The 21339-nt window shown below is 37.6% G+C and overlaps 1 protein-coding gene across 7 annotated transcripts in view; it reads left to right on the forward strand.

Annotated features, from left to right (window-relative positions):
* The first annotated feature begins 363 nt into the window (after nt 1-363).
* Nucleotides 364-21339, forward strand: part of ppip5k1a (diphosphoinositol pentakisphosphate kinase 1a) — a 34372-nt gene continuing 13396 nt past the window's right edge. For 4 of the 7 annotated variants that reach the window (XM_081359225.1, XM_081359226.1, XM_081359230.1 and 1 more), the window contains exons 1-18: nt 364-467; nt 5695-6178; nt 7158-7353; nt 8332-8422; nt 8539-8624; nt 9101-9255; nt 10969-11070; nt 11222-11383; nt 11514-11635; nt 11768-11869; nt 12051-12137; nt 12231-12306; nt 14888-14997; nt 15547-15845; nt 18350-18471; nt 18564-18746; nt 18857-18998; nt 19112-19335. In XM_081359225.1, the coding sequence (XP_081215351.1) occupies nt 6029-6178; nt 7158-7353; nt 8332-8422; nt 8539-8624; nt 9101-9255; nt 10969-11070; nt 11222-11383; nt 11514-11635; nt 11768-11869; nt 12051-12137; nt 12231-12306; nt 14888-14997; nt 15547-15845; nt 18350-18471; nt 18564-18746; nt 18857-18998; nt 19112-19335 (2409 nt within the window). In that variant the 5' untranslated portion in view covers nt 364-467; nt 5695-6028. The remainder of the gene's footprint in view (nt 468-5694; nt 6179-7157; nt 7354-8331; nt 8423-8538; nt 8625-9100; nt 9256-10968; nt 11071-11221; nt 11384-11513; nt 11636-11767; nt 11870-12050; nt 12138-12230; nt 12307-14887; nt 14998-15546; nt 15846-18349; nt 18472-18563; nt 18747-18856; nt 18999-19111; nt 19336-21339) is intronic. The other 3 variants (XM_081359227.1, XM_081359228.1, XM_081359231.1) reach the window with 1 other exon arrangement.

Here is a 21339-nt window from a genome sequence, read left to right on the forward strand (position 1 = left end):
ATATTTTGAATAATTATCGTAACCAGATAGTTGACGGTCACTATTGACTTCCATATAGTAGGAAAAAAAATATACTATGGAAGTCAATGGCTACCGTCAACCTTCTGGTTACCGACATTCTTAAAAATAACTTATTTTGTGTTCAACAAATGAAAGAAACTCATAGAGGTTTGGAACAACTTGAGGGTGAGTAAATGATGACAGAATGTAAAAAAAAAAAAAATTGGGCGAACTATCCCTATTCCAAAACTTAAGGCGCAGTAAAGTCCCGCTGCTGCCACCACGTAAGTCCCGCCCTTTTATCGCCTCACAAGTAAAGCAACGGAGGTCTGTTTGCAAATCCTGCTCTCTCATTGGCTGAAAGCATTTGTTTATTTTTGCGTCCGAAGTAAAGTTCGGTTTCATTTACAACCTGTCAAATCCGAGGACAGCTGTGAAACCATCAACACCGCCTCGCATTTCACGTAGTAAGTCATCACTGGAAAATGCAGTTTATGTCCGCATTATTGCATGAAACTAAAGAGCTTTAATGTAGCCGAAAATTAGCTTCCTTTGTCATTCAATTTTCACAATAGCTGAAGAAAAGTGTCTTGTTTACGTTGAGCTAACGAATAGCCGTGTTGCTAGCTAGCGAGCCCACACAACCTACTTACGTCTTCTCTTACATATTTATAAATGGAAACCTGTAAGAAATTATATAAAGTGTATTTCTCCCCCGTTGTTCTGTTTGGGGTTTCATTACGCTGTAATTCTATGTTATGTTATGTTTGTTCGCTCATGTCATTTTAATGGGAAATTCATTGCAATGTTCATTGGTATACAGCTTTGAAACCGTTACCTAGTAACCTGATACGTAGACTGGGCTGTCACCGTTATACATGTGTAATACTATGTTTTCAGATATTAGCCAAACACGCTTTACATGTGTAATGTGAAATTCCATAGACTTTGACCTTCCCCATAAACCGATCAACATACGTGTAACCTAGTAATCAATAGTTGTAGATAGCATATAGGATGTGTTCTGTAGAAAAAACAGCTTATGCAGAGCTTATGGCCAAGTTATGTTAGAATTCCTCAAGCAATTGAACAGGTGTAGGCTAAATAGGGGATTTTGAGCGTCTAATACTTCTGACCGTCTAATACGTTGCGCAGCTGATGGATAATCGTGTTAAGTATGGAACCAGCTTTACCCAAAATAAAATGTATGGCAAGAATGGATTCAAACTGGACAATCGATTCATTTATATTCCCAAGTATCTTGATGCATGCCTCTGGAAAATTGGAAGCTTTTTCAAACTATTCTGAATCTTGTAGTCTTGAAGTGTGTTGTTATGAGGTTTCCTGCACATTTATTGTACTTATTAGATCTAACTATTTTACAGGATTATTCAACTGGTCAGAATTGTTCAGGCTTGCTACCACCTTCATCATGTTACCTAGGCTAGTTGATTCAGTTAAAAAATGTATGACTTGACAGCATTTCAGTCAAATGAGATTGGGGTGTGGGGGTGTCTCTTTAACCAATTTAAAGATTATTTTATATTATTCAGTGTAGATGTTTGTCAGTCAGCTGACGTGAAGGGTTGATTTTGCAGTGTGGTTGGTTACAGTGGCACAAATGTATTTAAAATATCTGAGAACAGAGCTCTGTGGTTAGTCTGGACTGAAGAATCTGCTGACGTGAGGGCAGGAGCTGTAACATGATAATTAAGCAATATGACACAGGCAGAAGTGCTGTTGTTTTGAATATTTAAAAAATCCAGTTCATATATGAGTCAAAACCTGCTAATGGGTAGTTAAATGTAACCAATCAGAGAGGCGGTATTAACATTAAAGCTACACTGTGTAGGATTTTCTCCCATCTAGCGGTGAAATTGTTTATGACTACCAACTGAATATTACTTTCCAGCCCCTCCCATTCCGAGGGCGTTTTAACTCCTACGGTGGCCGTATTATTTCAAATCTGCCGGCAGTCGCGAGTAATCTCCCCCTCGCATTCGTCACGGTGCCACTGAGTGTAAAAACGCGAAAGGCGAAGCTTGAATTTCCAGGTATGTCCCTCTTTGGCTAATGTATTTTCAAGATGGAGGCGCAACATGGCTGCCGCCATTCGAGCGACTCGCTCGTATGTATTCTAAATGGCAGATTCTACGCTTACGAGAATACTTGATTAGTTGGTAGAAGTAATTACACATTAATGAGCACATACAATTTTGAAAGACCAAAATGTTTTTTTGCTAAGAATCAACTTAAAAAATTACACAGTGTAGCTTTAAGTGGCATGGCATCTTATGCACAGAAGCCATTGGCACATATGATTATACATATTGGCCGCTATGATTAGTGGCACATCCGGTGACACATCCGGTTGTCAATGTCACGTGCCACTAAAACTTATGACAAGTGCCGATGGATTGCGTCATGTGCCACTGACGTTAGGCTTGTTCGACTTGAACAGGTGTTGTGCCGAATTTCGACCCCCGCCAAATTATTACCCCCGTAGTATTGGTAGGTTTAGGATTAGTTGTGGGGGAGGGGTTAGGATTAGGGGTGGGGTTAGGATTAGGCAATCAGGTACTGACTTCAATGAGGGGGGTAATAATTTGTCAGGGGGTCGAAATTCGGCACAACACCGGTTCAAGTCGAACAAAGCTATTGTTACAGATCATGTTACAGTATGTTGTAGCATCTCCAATTACCTATAGTGACACATGTCGCTGTCTGCTGGAGCATTATGTAAATGGTGTAGTTTACGCTCTTAACGGCAGAATGACATTTACTTGTTTTTGCTACCGTCAATTAAAGTGATCATATCTCTTCGGAAGACTTGGATTAAACCGCTCTACTCATATTAGGGCTGTGCAGTGCAACATATGTCGCACATGTTGCTAAACAAATGTTTTGGGCGATGAATAAATTTACCACAGTAGCACGCCTGCGATACAATTGTATAAGACCGAGCTGCTTGTTTTTGTGTTTGTGTATGAGGTTTATCTAGGGCTGCACGCAGGGGCGTAGTTTGTGGGGGGGTTGGGGGGGAGATAACCCCCTCAATATTTAAATCTATGCATTACAACCCCCCCCAATATTTATACCACGATCACATGAAAAATATGCAGACCCAAACTTCAACCCCCCCAATGTTCAAACCAAATCTACGCCCTTGGCTGCACGATTAACCGAAATTAAACCGTAAGGCTGTAATTGTTTAAATAAAGAAATATATGCACAGCGTGTTTCATGGTGAAAGGGCAGCACTAGGATCAGAGCGGATCGATAAATATTCTTTATTCTTATGAAAATACCCAAAATGTCTAGAAGAACACAGATAAACCATATGTTGCCGCAATTGTATGTTTAATGTCTTCATGTATTGTCTGTCAAAACGTCTCTGTCTGCGTTTTATTCAGCTGCTGCTGCAGCAATAGCTGGATGCCTTTGTCCATAAAAAGGATTTCCTGGAATGTCATAAGTTTTATGACTTTATGGTCTGTGGCCGGTTGCATAAAATGCTTAGACTAATCATCATTAGTTAGTCATGAAATTTTTTTCTTCGAAACCCAGGTCTTAACTTTTTAATTCAGAATCTGAAAAGTTAGACTGATTATCCCTAATTAACTGCTTGTTCCACAGCAGGGGTTCAATCTTCAGCTGGCTGGCAGGAGCTGACACTGGCATGTCACGTGACCTGGCTGGCAGCTGCCAGTCTTATTCTGGCATATCACGTGATCTGTCAGTGGCTGGCTAGCTGTCTGGCACTCTGCCTTTGGGAAGTTTCAGAAACCATTGATTTTTAGCAGTTCTGTGTTCCTTCCTCTCTAGCTCATTTATTAGCCTATGCATCTGTTGATATGATTATGTTCTTTTGCATGATTGGCGTTTTAGAGAATTTTATCCCAATTAAACCAGTCAAATGGCCGTGATCAGACTGGCAGCTTACTGACGCTTTGCTGGACGCTCAATCTAGTCACCCGCGGATGAACTGCGAGTACAATGCATTGTCTGTCACTCTTGCTGTAAGAAAATGCTCAAAACAATGACAAAGATTCATGTTATTGGGATTATTCATGTTTTAATAAGCCACTCGGCATCTACATTATTACACAACTTTTTACACAACGATTAAAATCGTCACAACTCGTGACAGTGTCAATACAAATTAGATTAATTTCCTTAGAATGAGAGGCAGGCAACAGTAACGACAGTAAGCAACCAGTCGTGATCAGGGCCATTTGACTGCTTTAATTGGGATAAAATTATCTAAAACATCAATAAATCTAAAGAATAAATGCATGAGATTACATTCATAACAAGAAAACAATGTATTTCCTTACAGCGAGAGTGACAGACAACGCGTTCTACTCGCAGTTCAGCCACGCTGACTGGAGCGCCCAGCAAAGCGTCAGTAAGCTGCCAGTCTGATCACGGCCATTTGACTGGTTTAATTTTGGATACAATTCTCTAAAACGCCAATCATGCAAAAGAACATAATCATATCAACAGATGCATAATAAATGAGCTAGAGAGGGAGGAATACAAAACACAAAAACTGCTAAAAATCAATGGTTTCTGAAACTTGCCAAAGGCAGACTGCCAGACAACTAGCCAGCTCCTGCCAGCCAGCTGAAGATTGAACCCCCACTCGCTTGTTGGTCAGACTAGTTCTTAAGACAGTCTTAAGTGAGTGTTTATGTTTATTTATGCAACTGGCCCTGGGTTGGTTTCACGGACAGGGTTTAGATCAAACCAGGATTAGGCCTTTGTTCAATTAGGACATTTAAGTAGCTTTTTTAAACATGCCTTTGAAAAATAACATTACTGGTGTGCATCTTGAGACAAAACAATGGCACTGACATATTTTAAGATACGTCATTGCAAGTTGCTTTCAGTTCAGACAGTTCAAACATGCATTTTATTCTAGGACTAGCTTAAGCCTTGTCTGTGAAACCAGGCATGTGAGTCTCATTTGTGGACTTTCTGTGCGAGGGTGCCCTCCGGCAATGAGTATGAATGAAACAGGCATTACATTACTGTGTACTCACTGATTATAAAAACACCTTATTTTGGGTAAAAAAAATAGTAAAGAAAGAAATGATGTGCGAATCCATACGTTTTCTCAAATGTAGAGAAGTGTACATTGTAGTTTTTTCTCTCTTGGTGGATGCATTAGATTTCCTGACAAAAATGTAGAAATTACCGTCACAGATTTTTATCATTACAGTAATTTTATATTTATAAAAAAACCTTAGACCTTTCTTATGATTTATAGTTATAGGCCCCCTACGTGTTAACAGGTCACTCTGTAGTTTTCTGTAAAATAAAGGTTTTCTGTGAAATATAATGATAATAATCATTATTATTATTCTATTATATTTATTCTTAAATACTCTTATTTTGTAGTATTTTATTGCATTTTGTTTTTACTTGTGGTTGTTTTCAGAGATGATAACAGATGTTTTCTACTTGTTCTATAATTGTGCCAAAAAAAAAGTATATCAGAATTTTAATTTTCGGGTGAACTATCCCTGTAATTGAATAAGGTGACCATCATACAATCGACTTTGAGCTAATACAAACATCAGCTCTCTCACAGAGATTTAATGTGTGCACCAAATGACTGGATCACTTATTGATCAAGCCTGTTTGTTTGTTTGTTTGTTTGTTTGTTTGTTTGTTTGTTTATTTTTGTAGGAAAGAAGATGCTGTATTTCATAAGCATGGAGACACATAAAGAAAGATCCCTTCTCAAAGATCTCTGAAAAACATCAACATTAGGAAGAATGAATTTGTGTTATCAGTCCATCACTTCACATCCTTCCCTATAACTATTTACGTGCATTTTGGCAGGCCTCATTCAGCCTCCCCTCCACCTCATTAACTCACACTCACACACTCTGCCGGTGACACCACCACTGCTCCTGCAGGCTGGGGACGGAGCTGGTCTGGCCACGCACCCCTCCAGCTCTGCGTGTTGGCGTGAGATGGCGCGGCAGGAAGCAGAGGGTCGCTGCTGCTGTGGACTGTAATGTCAGAGCCCAGCAGCCCCGGTGAGAGCCAGCGCAGCGCTCCCAGATTCTTCGTGGGCTGCGCGGAGGATGAGAGCGAAGGCCTGGACGACTACGCCAGCATGAGGACAGACATGGATCTGTACGAAGACGACCTGGAGGATGATTCGGTACGGATGGTTTTCAACTGGTCTAATGGAGAGGTTTTGCCTTCATGTACCTGGGGATTTAATAGTTTGAGAACAAAAGCATATTTTCTATGTAACATTAAAGACTTCTTTGAAGACTCTTAGCCATAGAAGCAGGAATTATGGTAGCAACACATCGGACATCAAATATTTGATCTTTGGTTCCCCATTACCAACTGAAATAAAATGTAGACTAGAGTTTACTGAAAGTATCCCTTTTTTAAGATGTTACCACATGTACATGCTTATCTGAGGACATTTTTCAGATTTTTGCCCCAAAACTTGGGTTTTCTTTTTGTGTGAAGAATTATGAAAGTGTTATTTTTCTTATCTCATTTCTTATTTTGCACCATCTCAGTTACCAGTTTTACTTTTTATTCTGAAGCGGAAACATGCTTCCATGTCCACCTTATTTTGCAACGCAAAAAGTTAGCTATTCTTTTCGAATGTGCAAGTATGGGGTTGGTTGGAATTTTTTATTTTTTTTTATTTTTTTTTAGAGTTCTCTTATACTCACCAAGGCTTCATTTATCAAAAATATAGAAACAACTGTAATATTATAAAATATCATTATAATTTAAAATAACTTGGGGGTTTGGAATAGAAATTAAGTTAATGCATCCTTTAGATCAAGTTAAAGCATCCTTGCTGAATAATGTATACATTTCTTTAAAACATTTTTTATTTTTACAGTTTGAACTGCTTCCTTTTACCACATTAAGTTTATTGCTTGAGATGCCTAATTCTTTTTTTTATAATTTTAAACATTTTATGTTTTAGTATTTTACATATTTGTATATTTCAGAGGTTTTTTTGTTTTTCAGTATGTTTCAAGTAATTCCTGTAATTATTTATGAACTTTTGAAAACAATTTAGTTTTTTTCTATCGTCAGTAGTACATATAACGAAGTATGTTTAGGTAGATGTATATCTCATTTAAATCCTTGTTTTGTTTTTTTAGCCTCCAGAGTGTCAGATCGTGGTGGGGATTTGCTGTATGATGAAGAAATCTAAGTCCAAACCCATGACTCAGATCTTGGAACGTCTTTGCAAGTTTGAGTACATCACAGTGGTCATCTTTCCAGAGGACGTCATACTCAATGAGCCGGTGGAAAAGTGGCCACTCTGTGACTGCCTGATCTCATTTCACTCTAAAGGTATGTTTTGTGTCTGTGCCCTTTTGAGCTGGTTGTAGATAAGGTTTCTCTTGAAGTATCAAAGGGACGGTTCGGAGTAATTTCAACCTAGGGTCCTTTGCACCATGACCTCGAGCCAAACATCCCCCCAGAAGCTTTTTTTCCATTGGTCGAACATTATTAAAGTTAGAGCTTATTTAGAGATATCAGCCGAATGGCTTAGTGTAGGCGCTAATGGATCCAAGGTTGTATCTCGTAAATTACCCCACTAATAAAGCCCAGAATGGTACCAAACTTATACAGAAGTACAAGTAGGTTATGTACTCATACAACGAGGCATTGGAAAGTTTGTAAGTACATCAGGAGTTTATTTAAATAACACTTGCCTGATGGCTTATGCTACCGCTACCGGGGTAATTCACGAGATACGTCCTTGGATCCATTAGCGCCTGCACTAAGCCATTCGGCTGATATCTCTAAATAAGCTCTAACTTTAATAATGTTCGACCAAGGGAAAAAAAGCTTCTGGTGGGGTGTTTGGCTCGAGGTCATGGTGCAAAGGACCCTAGGTTGAAATTACTCCGAACCGTCCCTTTAACCACTCAATGAAGCAACTTTTTCTGGGGTCTCCTGTTAAGTTACCTAACGTTATTGCATCATTAGCTAATCTAATGAGACCAAAAATGTGCGGTCACTAGTGAATTTTTGCATACAAAAAGCTCTGTTGTCAATACAAAAAATGTGCGATCACATTAGCAAATTTTTGCATACAAAAAGGTCCTTTTAGATCATTAATTCCTATTAAATTGACTGGAATCTGCCCACAAAAAATAGCAAAACATCAGAAATTGTGACCACATCTTAAGTCTATTTCTTTGGTATATAAATATACCTGATAAACAGTCTACACATTTGTTTACCAGTGTGTTGTGTCTTTGACAAGTCATTTTTATATTCGCATGCCCATAATGCCTACAGTAATATTTTCTCTTGAATTAGGATTCCCCCTGGATAAGGCAGTGAGTTACGCAAAGCTCCGTAACCCGCTGCTCATCAATGATCTTAATATGCAGTATTACATACAGGATAGGTATAACCATATTTTTCATTAACCACAGTTTTGCATATCTCATATTTGCATACATTTCAGCATCCTGTATTATACCCGAATAAGGCTTTTTATGTCCTTTGTTAATAATATTTTAGGAGGGAGGTGTATCGTATCCTGCAGGAGGAGGGGATAGATCTGCCACGCTATGCCGTTTTAAACCGTGACCCTGACAAACCTGATGGTCAGTCAAAGCTTTTTTTTTGAGGATCTAAAGTTTTGTTTTCCTGATATCTTTTTAAAGAGTTATCTTTTGTTATTTGCTTGCTTATTTCTTCATGATCCAACAGTGAAGTAGAAATATTAGCAAAGTGTCCTGCTTTGTCTCTGCACTGATTTATTTTAGTCTCTGAGTAAATATAGTCCCTCATGTAGAGCAATTTTAAGTGTTTCACAGGCCAAGGATACAAATATTGCTCTGAAGTCCATGATGTGACCATCTGGCATCCACTGAGCCGTTATGTTCTTGGCAGCTATGACAGTTCCCTGAGGACCTGAATAAATTTATTCTGCTCTAAAACAAATGACACTCAAAGTGCTATATTTACCCAGCTATAAATCCACATTACAGTCCTGTCTCAGATGATGACTGTGTTATCTGTCGATCTGCTCAGATATTGTTTCTATTCACTGGAACTTTTCTTTCCTGTTTTGACACAGAGTGTAACCTGGTTGAGGGAGAAGACCAAGTTGAAGTTAACGGCGAAGTCTTTCTAAAACCATTCGTAGAGAAGCCTGTTTCTGCCGAGGACCATAATGTGTACATCTATTACCCAACTTCAGCTGGGGGAGGCAGCCAACGCCTCTTCAGGAAGGTCTTTTTGCAGTGGCTGCCTATTATCTATTCCATAGAGCTTGAGCTGCATCCGCTCAGTCATACAAGCACAGCAAACGGAGAAGAACATGCTGACATTTGTTTTAGCCTTCCCCGTCAGCTGTGTTAAAAAAAGACATAATTGCAGAGTTTATCCTACAGTCTATGTTGGGGAGCAACTAGTAACACTACTCAGTTTGTTTTAGTAGCTCATTTATTCATTCATTTAAAACAACTGATTTACCAAGCAGAGTTATAGCGTGCTGCAGGAAAGTCCTAAAACCTGGAAACGAGTCAGCATTATTTTAACTTCCAGTTCCATTGTCCTGAAGTCAATGGGTTTTTGGTTAAATGCCTAAATTAAGGTTTGTGGTTAACACAAGCTTGGATATTTTCACGTTTTATTTTACAACATAATATATCAGTATGCAATATAGCACCTTTTGTGATTTTGTTTTTAAGCTTTTATGTATTCTTTTACCCTTTTACGTATCTTGAAAAAGGCAGAATATTATCATGCTGAACAGGAAAACCCATCTACTGATTGGTCAGCTTTTACAGCCTCATTGTGGTTATATTTGCGATCTTATCTACTATAACTACTATAGCTCAAATTTGAAATAAATGAAAAGTGATGGCTTTGAAGTTGTGTGACTGTGGTGTTATATAATTATAGCCTACCTGTAGCTTTTTACTTTTGGCAAATATATTTAGGTGTCAAAATTCATAAAAGTAATTTGGGAATATTATCTTGATTAACAAAGCGTTTAAGAATCATAAACTTTTGTTGGTAACAGAGCTTATTTTCTAAAGCTAATAGAACAACCCTTTTGGCTTTTTGCTTAGGAAACCGAATAACGCTAATTTATGAGTTGGCCAACAAAATTACATCATCCCTGGAGCACTCTTGCCCTGTAGTTGTCCCTGAATTTTACATATTCTTTTTTGTTGCAAATTAAATGGTTAAAGCTTAAGTGTTTAACTACTTTATTATCCCAGTTAAATACGCTGGGATATTTATAAGCAAGCCACCTGCATGTTAACTCCCTGAAAAGTTTTACAGTGTGGCTCTATCAAAACCTCACTCTGTTTTTTGAGCATCTCGACCAGCCTGACACAGTAACACTGGCCCAGCTAATGCCATGAGTTTGGGACAGAACAATCTGTTTTTTCAACCAATACCAGATGGGGGAATGTTCATGAACCTTATTGAAAAGCAACTACTTCATTTGGTATCACTAGTGTCACAAAAATTACACTTTACTTCAGCTTTAAATTCAGATGTTTATTTGGTTCAGTTATATAAATCGGGCTGTATTTTAGTTTTATCAATTGTATTTAATATAAATGTATGTGTTTGAGTTTGTTACTGTTACCTTAATTGTGATGCTCATTGTGTTGCCAATTAAATACTGCTGTCTTTTAAATAAATTGTATATTCTTGTAAATTAAAACAAAAACGCCCCTCAAAATAGCTTAAATACTAGTTATTGTTTTGTAACTTGTAGTGTATAGTTTTGTAACTTTACTGGAGTTTATTTTCTTAGAATTATGAGCAGCTTTTAACTTTGTTAGCTATGTTCAAAGTAGTTTTACTAGAACTGCCTACAGTGATATAAACTATAGTTTAATAGAAAAACTGTGTACAAAACTGTTAATATGTTGCACGATGGCAAAATTGTAACATTTGAGTGTGAATGTGTCTCTGTTTCAGATTGGGAGCAGAAGTAGTGTTTACTCTCCAGAGAGCAGTGTGAGGAAAACTGGCTCCTATATCTATGAAGAGTTCATGCCAACCGATGGAACAGATGTGAAGGTGCTAAATAATTTACCTTCTTTTCTACTCAGCATTACCCTGTTGCTCTTGATCTATATAGAGCATAGTTCTGCTTTCTTGTGTGTTTGTTTCATTTGTACATTTTTAGAGAAGCAGCAACATTCTTTTGTGCGTGTTTGTTTTGTTACAGGTGTACACAGTTGGGCCAGATTACGCTCACGCAGAAGCTCGCAAGTCCCCTGCACTTGACGGGAAAGTTGAGCGAGACAGTGAAGGCAAAGAAATCCGCTACCCAGTCATGCTCACTGCCATGGAGAAGCTTGTGGCCCGTAAAGTGTGTTTGGCATTCAAGGTCAGCTGCTCGTTTCTTGGTTTCAAGAATGAAATTATGAATGTACAAGAAAGAATTTGCAGACTGAAAATGTTTCAAGGGTTTAACCTGTTCATGCTGATTTTGTTCTCAAATACTTTTTACACTGTAGCAAACAGTGTGTGGATTCGACCTCCTCCGAGCCAACGGCCACTCGTATGTGTGTGATGTCAATGGATTTAGCTTTGTGAAGAATTCCATGAAATACTATGACGACTGTGCTAAGATCCTGGGGTAAAGCCTAATGAGATTAAGATAAAGATCTTTATCATCAGATAAAGATTCAAAATCTTTGTATTTCAAACATATTAACATATAGTTGCAAAATTGCACAACAGGATGAGTTTGGCTTGTTCTTTCTTTCAGAAATATTGTGATGAGGGAGCTGGCTCCTCAGTTCCAGATCCCGTGGTCCATACCTACAGAGGCAGAGGACATTCCTATTGTACCCACTACATCAGGCACCATGTGCGTATCACATGCTACACTTATATCTTGCCATTTGACTTGACAGTAAAATTCATCTTTCCACTTGATTTTTTTATTTTTTTTGGTCTAATGCAACAACATTCATATATTTTTAAGGTGTCCACTCTTAAGTTAACTATTATGATATTGCATCAAAATGACTTTTTTTCTTCTTCGCTAGGATGGAGCTGCGCTGCGTAATAGCTGTGATCCGTCATGGAGATCGTACACCAAAGCAGAAGATGAAGATGGAAGTGCGGAATCCCATGTGTGTTCTTGCCACCTGCTTAATAGACTTAATCACTTAAAGCATTACTGATATCAAAATGGCAAAAATATGGTGCTTTTTCCTTTCTTCTAGGTTTTTTGAGCTTTTTGAGAAATATGGTGGATATAAAACGGGCAAGCTGAAGCTAAAGAAACCCAAACAACTCCAGGTAACAATTTTTATTTATTCATTTAAAAAAAAATATATACATTTATTAAACATGTTCTAACTTTAAAACAGAAACACTCAATCACAATAAAAAATCTGCTGAAGTAATAATGAGCACATTTATCCTAGGTCACTAAAAGTAAAAAATTTATAAATAAGATAATAAAGTAAAAATAAATAAATACACTAAATACATAACTGCAGTGCAATACAAGTTTAAAACCATTATGTTCTCACTTGGGGCACATGAATGGGAAAACCCTTCTGCAGAATAGTTGACACTATAAAACTGGACTGGCTGACCATTAACTAGACAATTTGAATATTAATTCCATCAACATCTTGTGCCATCCCGATATAGTCAAAGTCTTGTCACTTGTCCAAATGTTTTTCCTAGCTGCAAAAGATTTTACAGTCTTTTTTTCTTTTGATAAAATCGAAGCTTTATCAGGCAAACCAAGAATCAAAAATAAAGGCTCCAATACCAACTCCTCAAATATATTACTCATTTCAGAAACTATCTTGGCCCAATATATCCCTGGTAACAATTTTGTAAATTCTTTTATTATTATTATTATAGATTTTATTTTTTATATTTTGGTTGAATTTGTCAACCTTATTACATTCTCAACCTTATTGACCCCCTAGAACTTATTAATTTATGGGCACTAGAACTTATCGTAATCTATGGGCACTGCTGTTTTCTGTAAATTAAAAAAATAAACTAAAATAATCATAATTAAAAATAAAATAATTGCATTGTGAAAATTCTAAGAATTACATAATTTCACTCTTATTCCTAAACTTAAGAATAAGTGTGATTCATAAAGGTTCCTAAGTGTCAAGACTAGGTCTCAGCTCCTAAATTATTTAAGAGTGCTGGAGAGGTATCCTAACCTAATTAGGAGTAACAAGACGGCAGCAGAGAGGAGAAGGCCACGCACCTTTCAACAAAAATATTATGTATGGGAGTTAAATAAAGACGGAGTTGATCATCAAGATATTCTTTTTGTAACTAACCTTTAAGAAATTTTATAGCAATGAAATGAAATTAAATGAAAGTAATAATTACATTTTTGGCGACTGGAAAAATGCAGCAGTGCAGATGACTCTGAGCTCATCATTCCACAGTAAGCAGGGTCTGAAATAGCACTATTGTGAAACTGACCACACCAAACATACAGTAGTGGCCAAAAGTGATGTGCTTTTACAATTCAGATTGTTTCAAACCAGATTTACATTGATTACAAAAAAGTTAGTTTTGGCTGTACAGCAGCTCTAGAAGAAAATAGTGTCATTGTCCAGCTTAAGTACGTTCAGTGTTGATTAATTTCCATTGTAAAAATCATCAGTAATCTATCTATTTATTTATTTATTTATTTCTATTTATTCACTCTAGAGAAAACAGTCATGTCATCGTCCAGCTCAGTTCAGTTCTCAGACAATGGTGTCAATGCAGGCAGATCAATAATATTGTTGACAAAAAAGGACAAACTACAGCTGCAGGTTTTAGAAAAACTAAAAAGCTCACAGGAGAAGATCATACATTGTCTGCAACATAGTCAGTTATTAATATTTCATTCTCCTCTCTTGTTTTTTCATGTGTCCATAATTTCTTTGTATGATAGCCTGGCTAAAAAATATTTCTACAGTTTGACAGTTATGTCTTCATTTTGGCCACTCATTGACTTTCCAACTGATCTTCAAATCTTGCAGCAAAATCAAGCCACTTTTATGAGGATTGCAAGCTTCCCTGAGTTGTTGAATCCACTGATGGAACTCATGTTTGCATCATTGCTCCAACTGTAAATCAGCAGACATCTATCAATAGAAAAGGATTCTACAGCATCAATGCTAATTTGCGATAATTTTGCACAATGCAAAACAATTTTTTAAAAATAAATTTAAGTATTAAAGTTTCCATGTCTTAATTAAATGATTTTATTATAATTACATTAAATGATTAGTGTCATGCTGCGGTGACCTCACCCTTGCAGGCAAACTATTGGCTTATAAAGTGGTTGAGGGCAGCCATTTTGAGTTGACATCATTGTAGTCCTTAGTTCACAGCACTTAAGTGCCACTTCAGTCAGCACTTAAGAATCAGTCTTCGACTTTACTGAAAGTTGCTTTTAGCTTCTTTATAAAAGTGTCCTACTCTTAGAGAAGTCCTACTTTTTACTAAGAATTTTTTGACACTTTGACACAGACTATTCTCAAGAGCATTTCTTAGAAGTTTTATACATACGGGCCCAGGTCTACAATCAAACTTTTAAAATTAGACTTGCTCATATATTGAGGTTTTCCAAGACTCTGGGAATCCTGGTGCTTCAAAGGGGGGAAAAAAGGGTTTTGAGGGGGTAAATTAAAATAAGAAACACGATTTTGGCTCATTTTAAACTTATTTCAATACCTGTTTTTTAATACCTTATTTGACATAATTTTAAGTCATCTTGAGGCCCCCTTGGAAGTTTGCTGAGCCCTCATAGTGGGCCCCTGGCCCGCTGTTTGAGAACAACTCATTTAAACCTTGAATTTATTGTTAAAACCTGCTGTGCTACTCCATATCTGTGTTTCCACAGGAAGTTCTGGACATTACTAGGACACTCTTGGCAGATATAGGACAGCATACTGACTGTGAAGTTGAAGAGAAGAAGTCCAAGCTTGAACAACTGAAGACCGTTCTAGAAATGTACGTTAATGTAAGATGTTAACTGGGCCATGCAAACTGGCACACTTGCAGTCTTCCTTGGTGGCCTCCTTTTAAGTCTTTTGACACGACATATTTTCCAGACACAAGCTTTACTAGCTCGGGTGTTATATAAAACAATACGTTAATTTCCATCATATTCTTAACAGATGCTTTCTTTAAGAAAAATACAATAATATTTCTAGTGTATTAAAAGAGATATATATGTAACATGTCTTAAAGGAGATTCAGTTGAAGGATGTTGTAAATGAACACTATGTTCAGTGATATTCCCAACATGCAGTATTTTTAGAATCTCAGTATTAAGTTTTGTCCTATGACACAATGAAATCGCAGTGTCCCCTTTCACAACTCTTGACAAGCATCACTCATAGATGCACTGGATGGATTTCTGAGCAGCTGTTCTGGCAGGTGCTTCTGGCTATGTTAATATAGATGTCAGTCAAGAACAGGGAAGTGGAAAGTAAACTTCTTTGGGGCCTGTAGATACCCTAATTACATTGTCCCTGATCTGTTCTATTTTTTTTACAGGTATGGTCATTTCTCTGGAATCAATAGGAAAGTGCAGCTAACCTACCTTCCTCATGGACAGCCCAAAACATCCAGTGAGGAGGAAGGTACGAGGATTGTTGATCAAGAAACTCAGTTGTGTTTGGCTTTAATCATGTCATGCATTGTGGTGCTGCTGTTTGTGTTTTGTGCAGATACCCGTAAGGAAGGCGCCTCTATACTGCTGGTGCTGAAGTGGGGGGGGGAGCTGACTCCAGCAGGCAGAGTTCAGGCTGAAGAACTCGGCAGGGCTTTCCGCTGCATGTATCCTGGAGGTCAAGGTGGAAAAAAACAACCTCCTGTTTGTCTGTCACTTAGGAGCCCTATTTTAACGATCTAAGCCAGGGGTCGGCAACCTATGGCAGCCGTGCCAACACTGGCATGCTGAGGGTTAATCGCTGGCACTTGAGCAAAAGTGAGAGAGATGTATGTATTTCATTCAGATAAAGTACCTCGTACCTGCATACAGATCTGCATTTTGAGGTAATCATTCCTCATAGTAACACAGCTTGTTATATTAAGGTAGGAGTTATATATACTATTAAAGTGTAAGAATTAAAATAATAAAAAGCGTGCCGCGCGACCACTACGCATCACCTGCACACAAGTTACTGACTGACAGCTTTGCAGCTTGTCCCGTTATACATAGTCAATGCTATAAATTCAGTATAGATATTCAGTATTGAGTCCTTATTAAATATTCCACACACATCGAAATGAATGTGTTGCATTGTGGTAACATCGTTCATGTGTACCTGGTCACTTCATGTGTTTTTTCTGATTGGATAGCTCCCATTAATTAAAAGACTGAAAGAGAGATTTTTTTTTTTCGCATTCCAGATGAAACTGGACAAACTGCATCTGGTTGTTGAAGCTACAAATGTAGATTTTACTCGTCCTAAAATGGCAAAAAATAAACATGCGATAGAGTTTTATAACGGCTCCCGGTATCCAGATATGACAGCACTGCAGCAGTGTTGCCGCAGAGAAGTAGTTGAGCATCTTTTCAGCAAGCCTACGTGCAAACTGCCACAAATGAAACAAAGTTTAAATGACAATTTTCTTTACTTTAGACCAGGTTTCAGTTGCCTCAAAATAACAACGTACCAACAATGCGCCTGAACACACCTTGTTTTCAGACCAGCACACAAATGGGCGCAAATGCATTTGCTATTTAAACAGCGTGGCGCAGGACACGTTGAAAATGATAACTGCGTCGGCTGAAACTAGCAAAAGACACTTGCGTCGCGCCTGGCACTGCGTTGGTGTGTTTGATCAGTGTTGAGAACCCCTTTAGATGTTATTTTTCTAGAGTCCACAAATCTGATGCTTTCAGCACCTTATTACACCTTTCTAATCCAACATTATACCTAAATCTAACTGATTAACATTCATATTAATGACGGTGACTCAATATCGGATGACATTTTCAGTCATTCAGTCATCTACAAACATTATATAATGGTTAATAAATCAGTACTTGGTGAACTTTCAAATATGAATATATTAACCATAGTTAAATAACTGACTTACAGTTGAGTAATGAATAATTAAACTAAAATGTAATGCACATAGAGTGCTGCAAAGTCCTAAAACCAGGAAATGATCATTTAGGAACTTTAGGAACTTTCATTGTCCAGAGGTCAATGGACTTTTTGGTTTTTGGTTAAATGTCTGTGGTTAACACAAGCTCAGGATTTGTTTCACATTTTATTCTATGACATAAAAATACTATATCAGTTATACCCCACTCGTGAATTCTTCTAGCTTTTATGTATCTTGAAAAAGGCAGTTGATGTCATGCAACTGTGGTGAAGTTCTTAATAGCTTAACTTCAGCTGCTGCAGATTGTATTTAAGCTTCAATATTCATAAACATGTTCATTTGTGAAGATTATCTTGATTGACAAAATGTGTAAGAATTATAAACTTTTGTCACAGAGCTTATTTTCTGCAATAATCCAAAAGCTAATGGATGTTGAGGAAACCAGAGTGATGCAAACCTCTGGGTTGGCCTACAAAAATGCAGCACTCTATTAACCAAAGATCTGTGAAGCGTTTATTCTAAGATCCTTGAAGTTTATAAAATGTAAGGTTTTAGTAAGTGTTACCCAATTTTGGGATAAAACCCAGTGCCTCATCAGCAGTCTTCGTATTATATGCTTCCCATTTCCCTGTTTGTTCTTAGCTATAATTTCTGCTTATTTTCTGTGCAGCAGTATTTTTTTTATTTCTTTCACACCATAGAAGTGTCACAAAACCATATTGTTCATATGACTATGCTGTAAGTCTTCTGATACTTTTGTTTGAGGAACAGACTTACATTTTAACTACTGTTCACTGATAATCTTTCATTCTTCCTTATCTTGCAAATTAGATTTGCATTTACCTTTTGCTTACTGATTGGTTGTGTAATATGGAACAACCAATGGTGTTTACTTTCAGTGACATCAAACTTGGTTCAATGTGTCTGAGGTTGCCAAATTTGAGTGAATGAGATTTTACAGCAAAATAACCTTTTGGACATGTTAACTTTGACCTGTTAACCTTCAGACTTAATAATAGTAGTGTTTAACCCTGTTCTTAGAGACCCACTATCCTGCAGTTTCATTCCAGCCTTCTCCAACACCCATGCCTCTAATTGACAGTTAAGACCTTGATTATGGTTGGAGATAAACCCTGGAAAGACAGTGGGTTTTCAGGAACAGGGTTGATTACCCTTGTTCTATATGGCTATTTAGTCTCACCAAGTTTTTCTCTGTGAATGTTATGTTCTTGACTTATAGGGGATTACGCTGGCTTTCCAGGCTGTGGCCTGCTCAGGTTACACAGCACCTACCGGCATGACCTCAAGATCTATGCCTCGGATGAGGGCAGGGTGCAAATGACTGCTGCTGCATTTGCAAAGGTCCTCAGCCACAACAAATACAGGTCTTCTAAGGTTTAAAGATATAAAGTTATCAGAGGATGTTAACCTGGTGTTGGTTGTCTGCCTCGCAGGGTCTCTTGGCACTGGAAGGGGAACTGACACCCATCCTGGTCCAGATGGTGAAGAGTGCAAATATGAACGGCCTGCTGGATAACGATATTGACTCCCTCAGCGGCTGTCAGCAGAGGGTTAAGGCCAGACTTCATGAGATCATGCAGAAAGATCAAATCTTCACAGAAGAAGACTTTGACAGGGTAAATCAGAGCGTCAAACATCTTTTGAACTATGGGGTGTATTTCAGTCCCTCCGCTGACTTGATATGAAAAGCACATCTGTGTCCACTTCATCTCTTTTGTTTCTCCAGCTGGCTCCAACATGCAGCAGCTCTCTGGTGAACTCTATGAAGGCTGTGGAGAATCCAGTGAGTATGTGTGATCAAGTCTACACCCTTGTCCAGAGCCTCACCTCACAGATCCGCAAAAGACTTGAAGACCCCAAATCAGCAGGTGATTGCTCTGTGCTCACATAAAAAAAGACTGAAAAGAAAAGCGCACTTTAAAAGGCCATACAGATAAACTTGATACAACCTGAGTAAATGAGTTTGAGTTGCCTCTCTCAGATTTACAGCTGTACCACAGCGAGACACTGGAGATGATGCTGCAGCGCTGGTCTAAGTTGGAACGGGACTTCCGCATGAAGAGCGGCCGCTACGACATCAGCAAGATTCCTGACATTTATGACTGTGTTAAGTATGACGTGCAGCACAACAGCTCCCTGGGCCTGGAGGACACAGGCGAACTCTTCAAGCTCTCTCGAGCTCTAGCCGACATTGTCATACCTCAGGTGTGTGAGGAAATCTGTATGTCTTGCCCTTAGATAAAGTTTATTTTTCTTCATTTGCTTATGTGAATAGGGCTTGTCAGAAAACAAGTATTTCACTAGATATTTTCACGAGCATTAGCTATTACTTTCTTCAAGAAAAAATGTTTATTTAAATTCTTTATTCACATATCACCCAGCCCTCGATACCACAACACAAAGTTAACAAAAAGTAAAACTAAATCTAAAAAATGATTGTTAAACCCTTATAAGTACTTCTTGACTTCTAACAGCCAGTATCATTGTTTTTTAAATATTTTGAATTAGAATTTATATTTGTAATTTATGTTTTCATTTTAATTTTCGCTAAAGTTTTAGTTTATATAGGTTATTTTATTTTTAAATAGGTCTATATAGGTTTTATTTTAGTACTTTAACTTAAACTAACTGTAAATAAGAAATGTTGCCTTAAAATTAAGTTAGTTCTGAAGGCAAAAGTGGGTCCAACCTCTGAATCTATTTTATTGTATTTCAGTTTTAATATATTTTTTATTTATTTTTTCAAGAAATTTAAATTGTTTTTATTTTTGTTTTGTTTTTTAGTTTTAGTTAACAATATAAACCTTGCCAACAGCAGTAGAATTGAGCTACTTATCTTGTTGAATGGGAGTCGTATCGACTTGCTACAAAATAGTGATACTCTTGTGTACTGTAATCTAGTCTTCTAGGTAATAAAAGATTATTTATTTTTTGTTATACCATGGTCTCCATGAATACTCAAATATGATTGGCTGGAAGGTGTGCAAAAAAACATTTAATGCACAGGTATTTCCAAGTCAGTTTAATCACTATTCTATATTAATGTGCCGTTTTCATTGAAGAGCACACACAAACGTCACTCGCACACAGAGAGCAAAGATCGCGCTGCGCACACAGAAATATTCAGCAGCACAGAAACTTGCCAACACTGGCCTGTGACTTTTAGTAATAAAATAGCTTCGCTACTGAATCGCCACATTATATTTCTCAGCAAAGTGGGGGTTACATCGCTATTCTGAAGTAATTAAACTCACAGCTTCGTTGTAAAAAGAGAGAGACACTGAACAGATGCTGGTACGAATCTCTCTCTCTCTCTCTCTCTCTCTCTCTCTCTCTCTCTCTCTCTCTCTCTCTCTCTCTCTCTCTCTCTCTCTCTCTCTCTCGATAATTCAAATAAATGCTATAATTCATTCATTCAAAATCAATAGATGTAATCTTACGCACTACTTTATCTCTGTGTCTGATTCAAAGTGGCTGAATGCTAAATCTAATGAACCACAACTGCCGAAAATTCAGCAATTTGACCCTTTCGGTCAAATATTGTGCTGCAAACATCAGTAACTTTAAAGGGTTAGTTCACCCAAAAATTAAAATTCAGTCATAATTACTCACCCTCATGTTGTTCCAACCCCGTAAGACTTTCGTTCATCTTCGGAACACAAATTAAGATATTTTTGATTAAATCTGAGAGCTGACTCACTCCTCCATAGGCTTCTCTGTAACTGAAACTTGCCGGCCCAGAAAGTTAGTAAAGACAATGTTTAAAATAGTCCAAGTGACTACAGTGGCTCAACCACAAGTTTATCAAGTGACGAGAATACTAAAAACTAAAATAACGACTTTATTCAGCTATTCATTTTCTTCTGTGTGGGCCTCTGAGTGAGTTCACGTAGTGTAACAGCGGTTGTGTTCCCAAAGATGAACGAAAGTCTTACGGGGTTGGAACAACACGAAGGGTGAGTAATTAAAGACAAAATTTTCAATTTTGGGTGAACTAACCTTTTATGTTGTCAGTGCTTGCATATGATCATATGGTATAAACAGGATAATCCACGGTTAGTTGTTAAAACGATTTGAATGCACTTTGTAGAGGCATCAGGCGGTTCTTTGCCTCCACGTCATGCATTAAAATCGTTTAATGCACAGCTAACCGTGGATTATCCCTTGTTTTTTTGGGGGTTTTTTTAAACACCTCTACCCAGTACAAAG

This window comes from Scardinius erythrophthalmus (assembly GCF_964197995.2).
Source record: "Scardinius erythrophthalmus genome assembly, chromosome: 2".
Taxonomy (NCBI): domain Eukaryota; kingdom Metazoa; phylum Chordata; class Actinopteri; order Cypriniformes; family Leuciscidae; genus Scardinius; species Scardinius erythrophthalmus.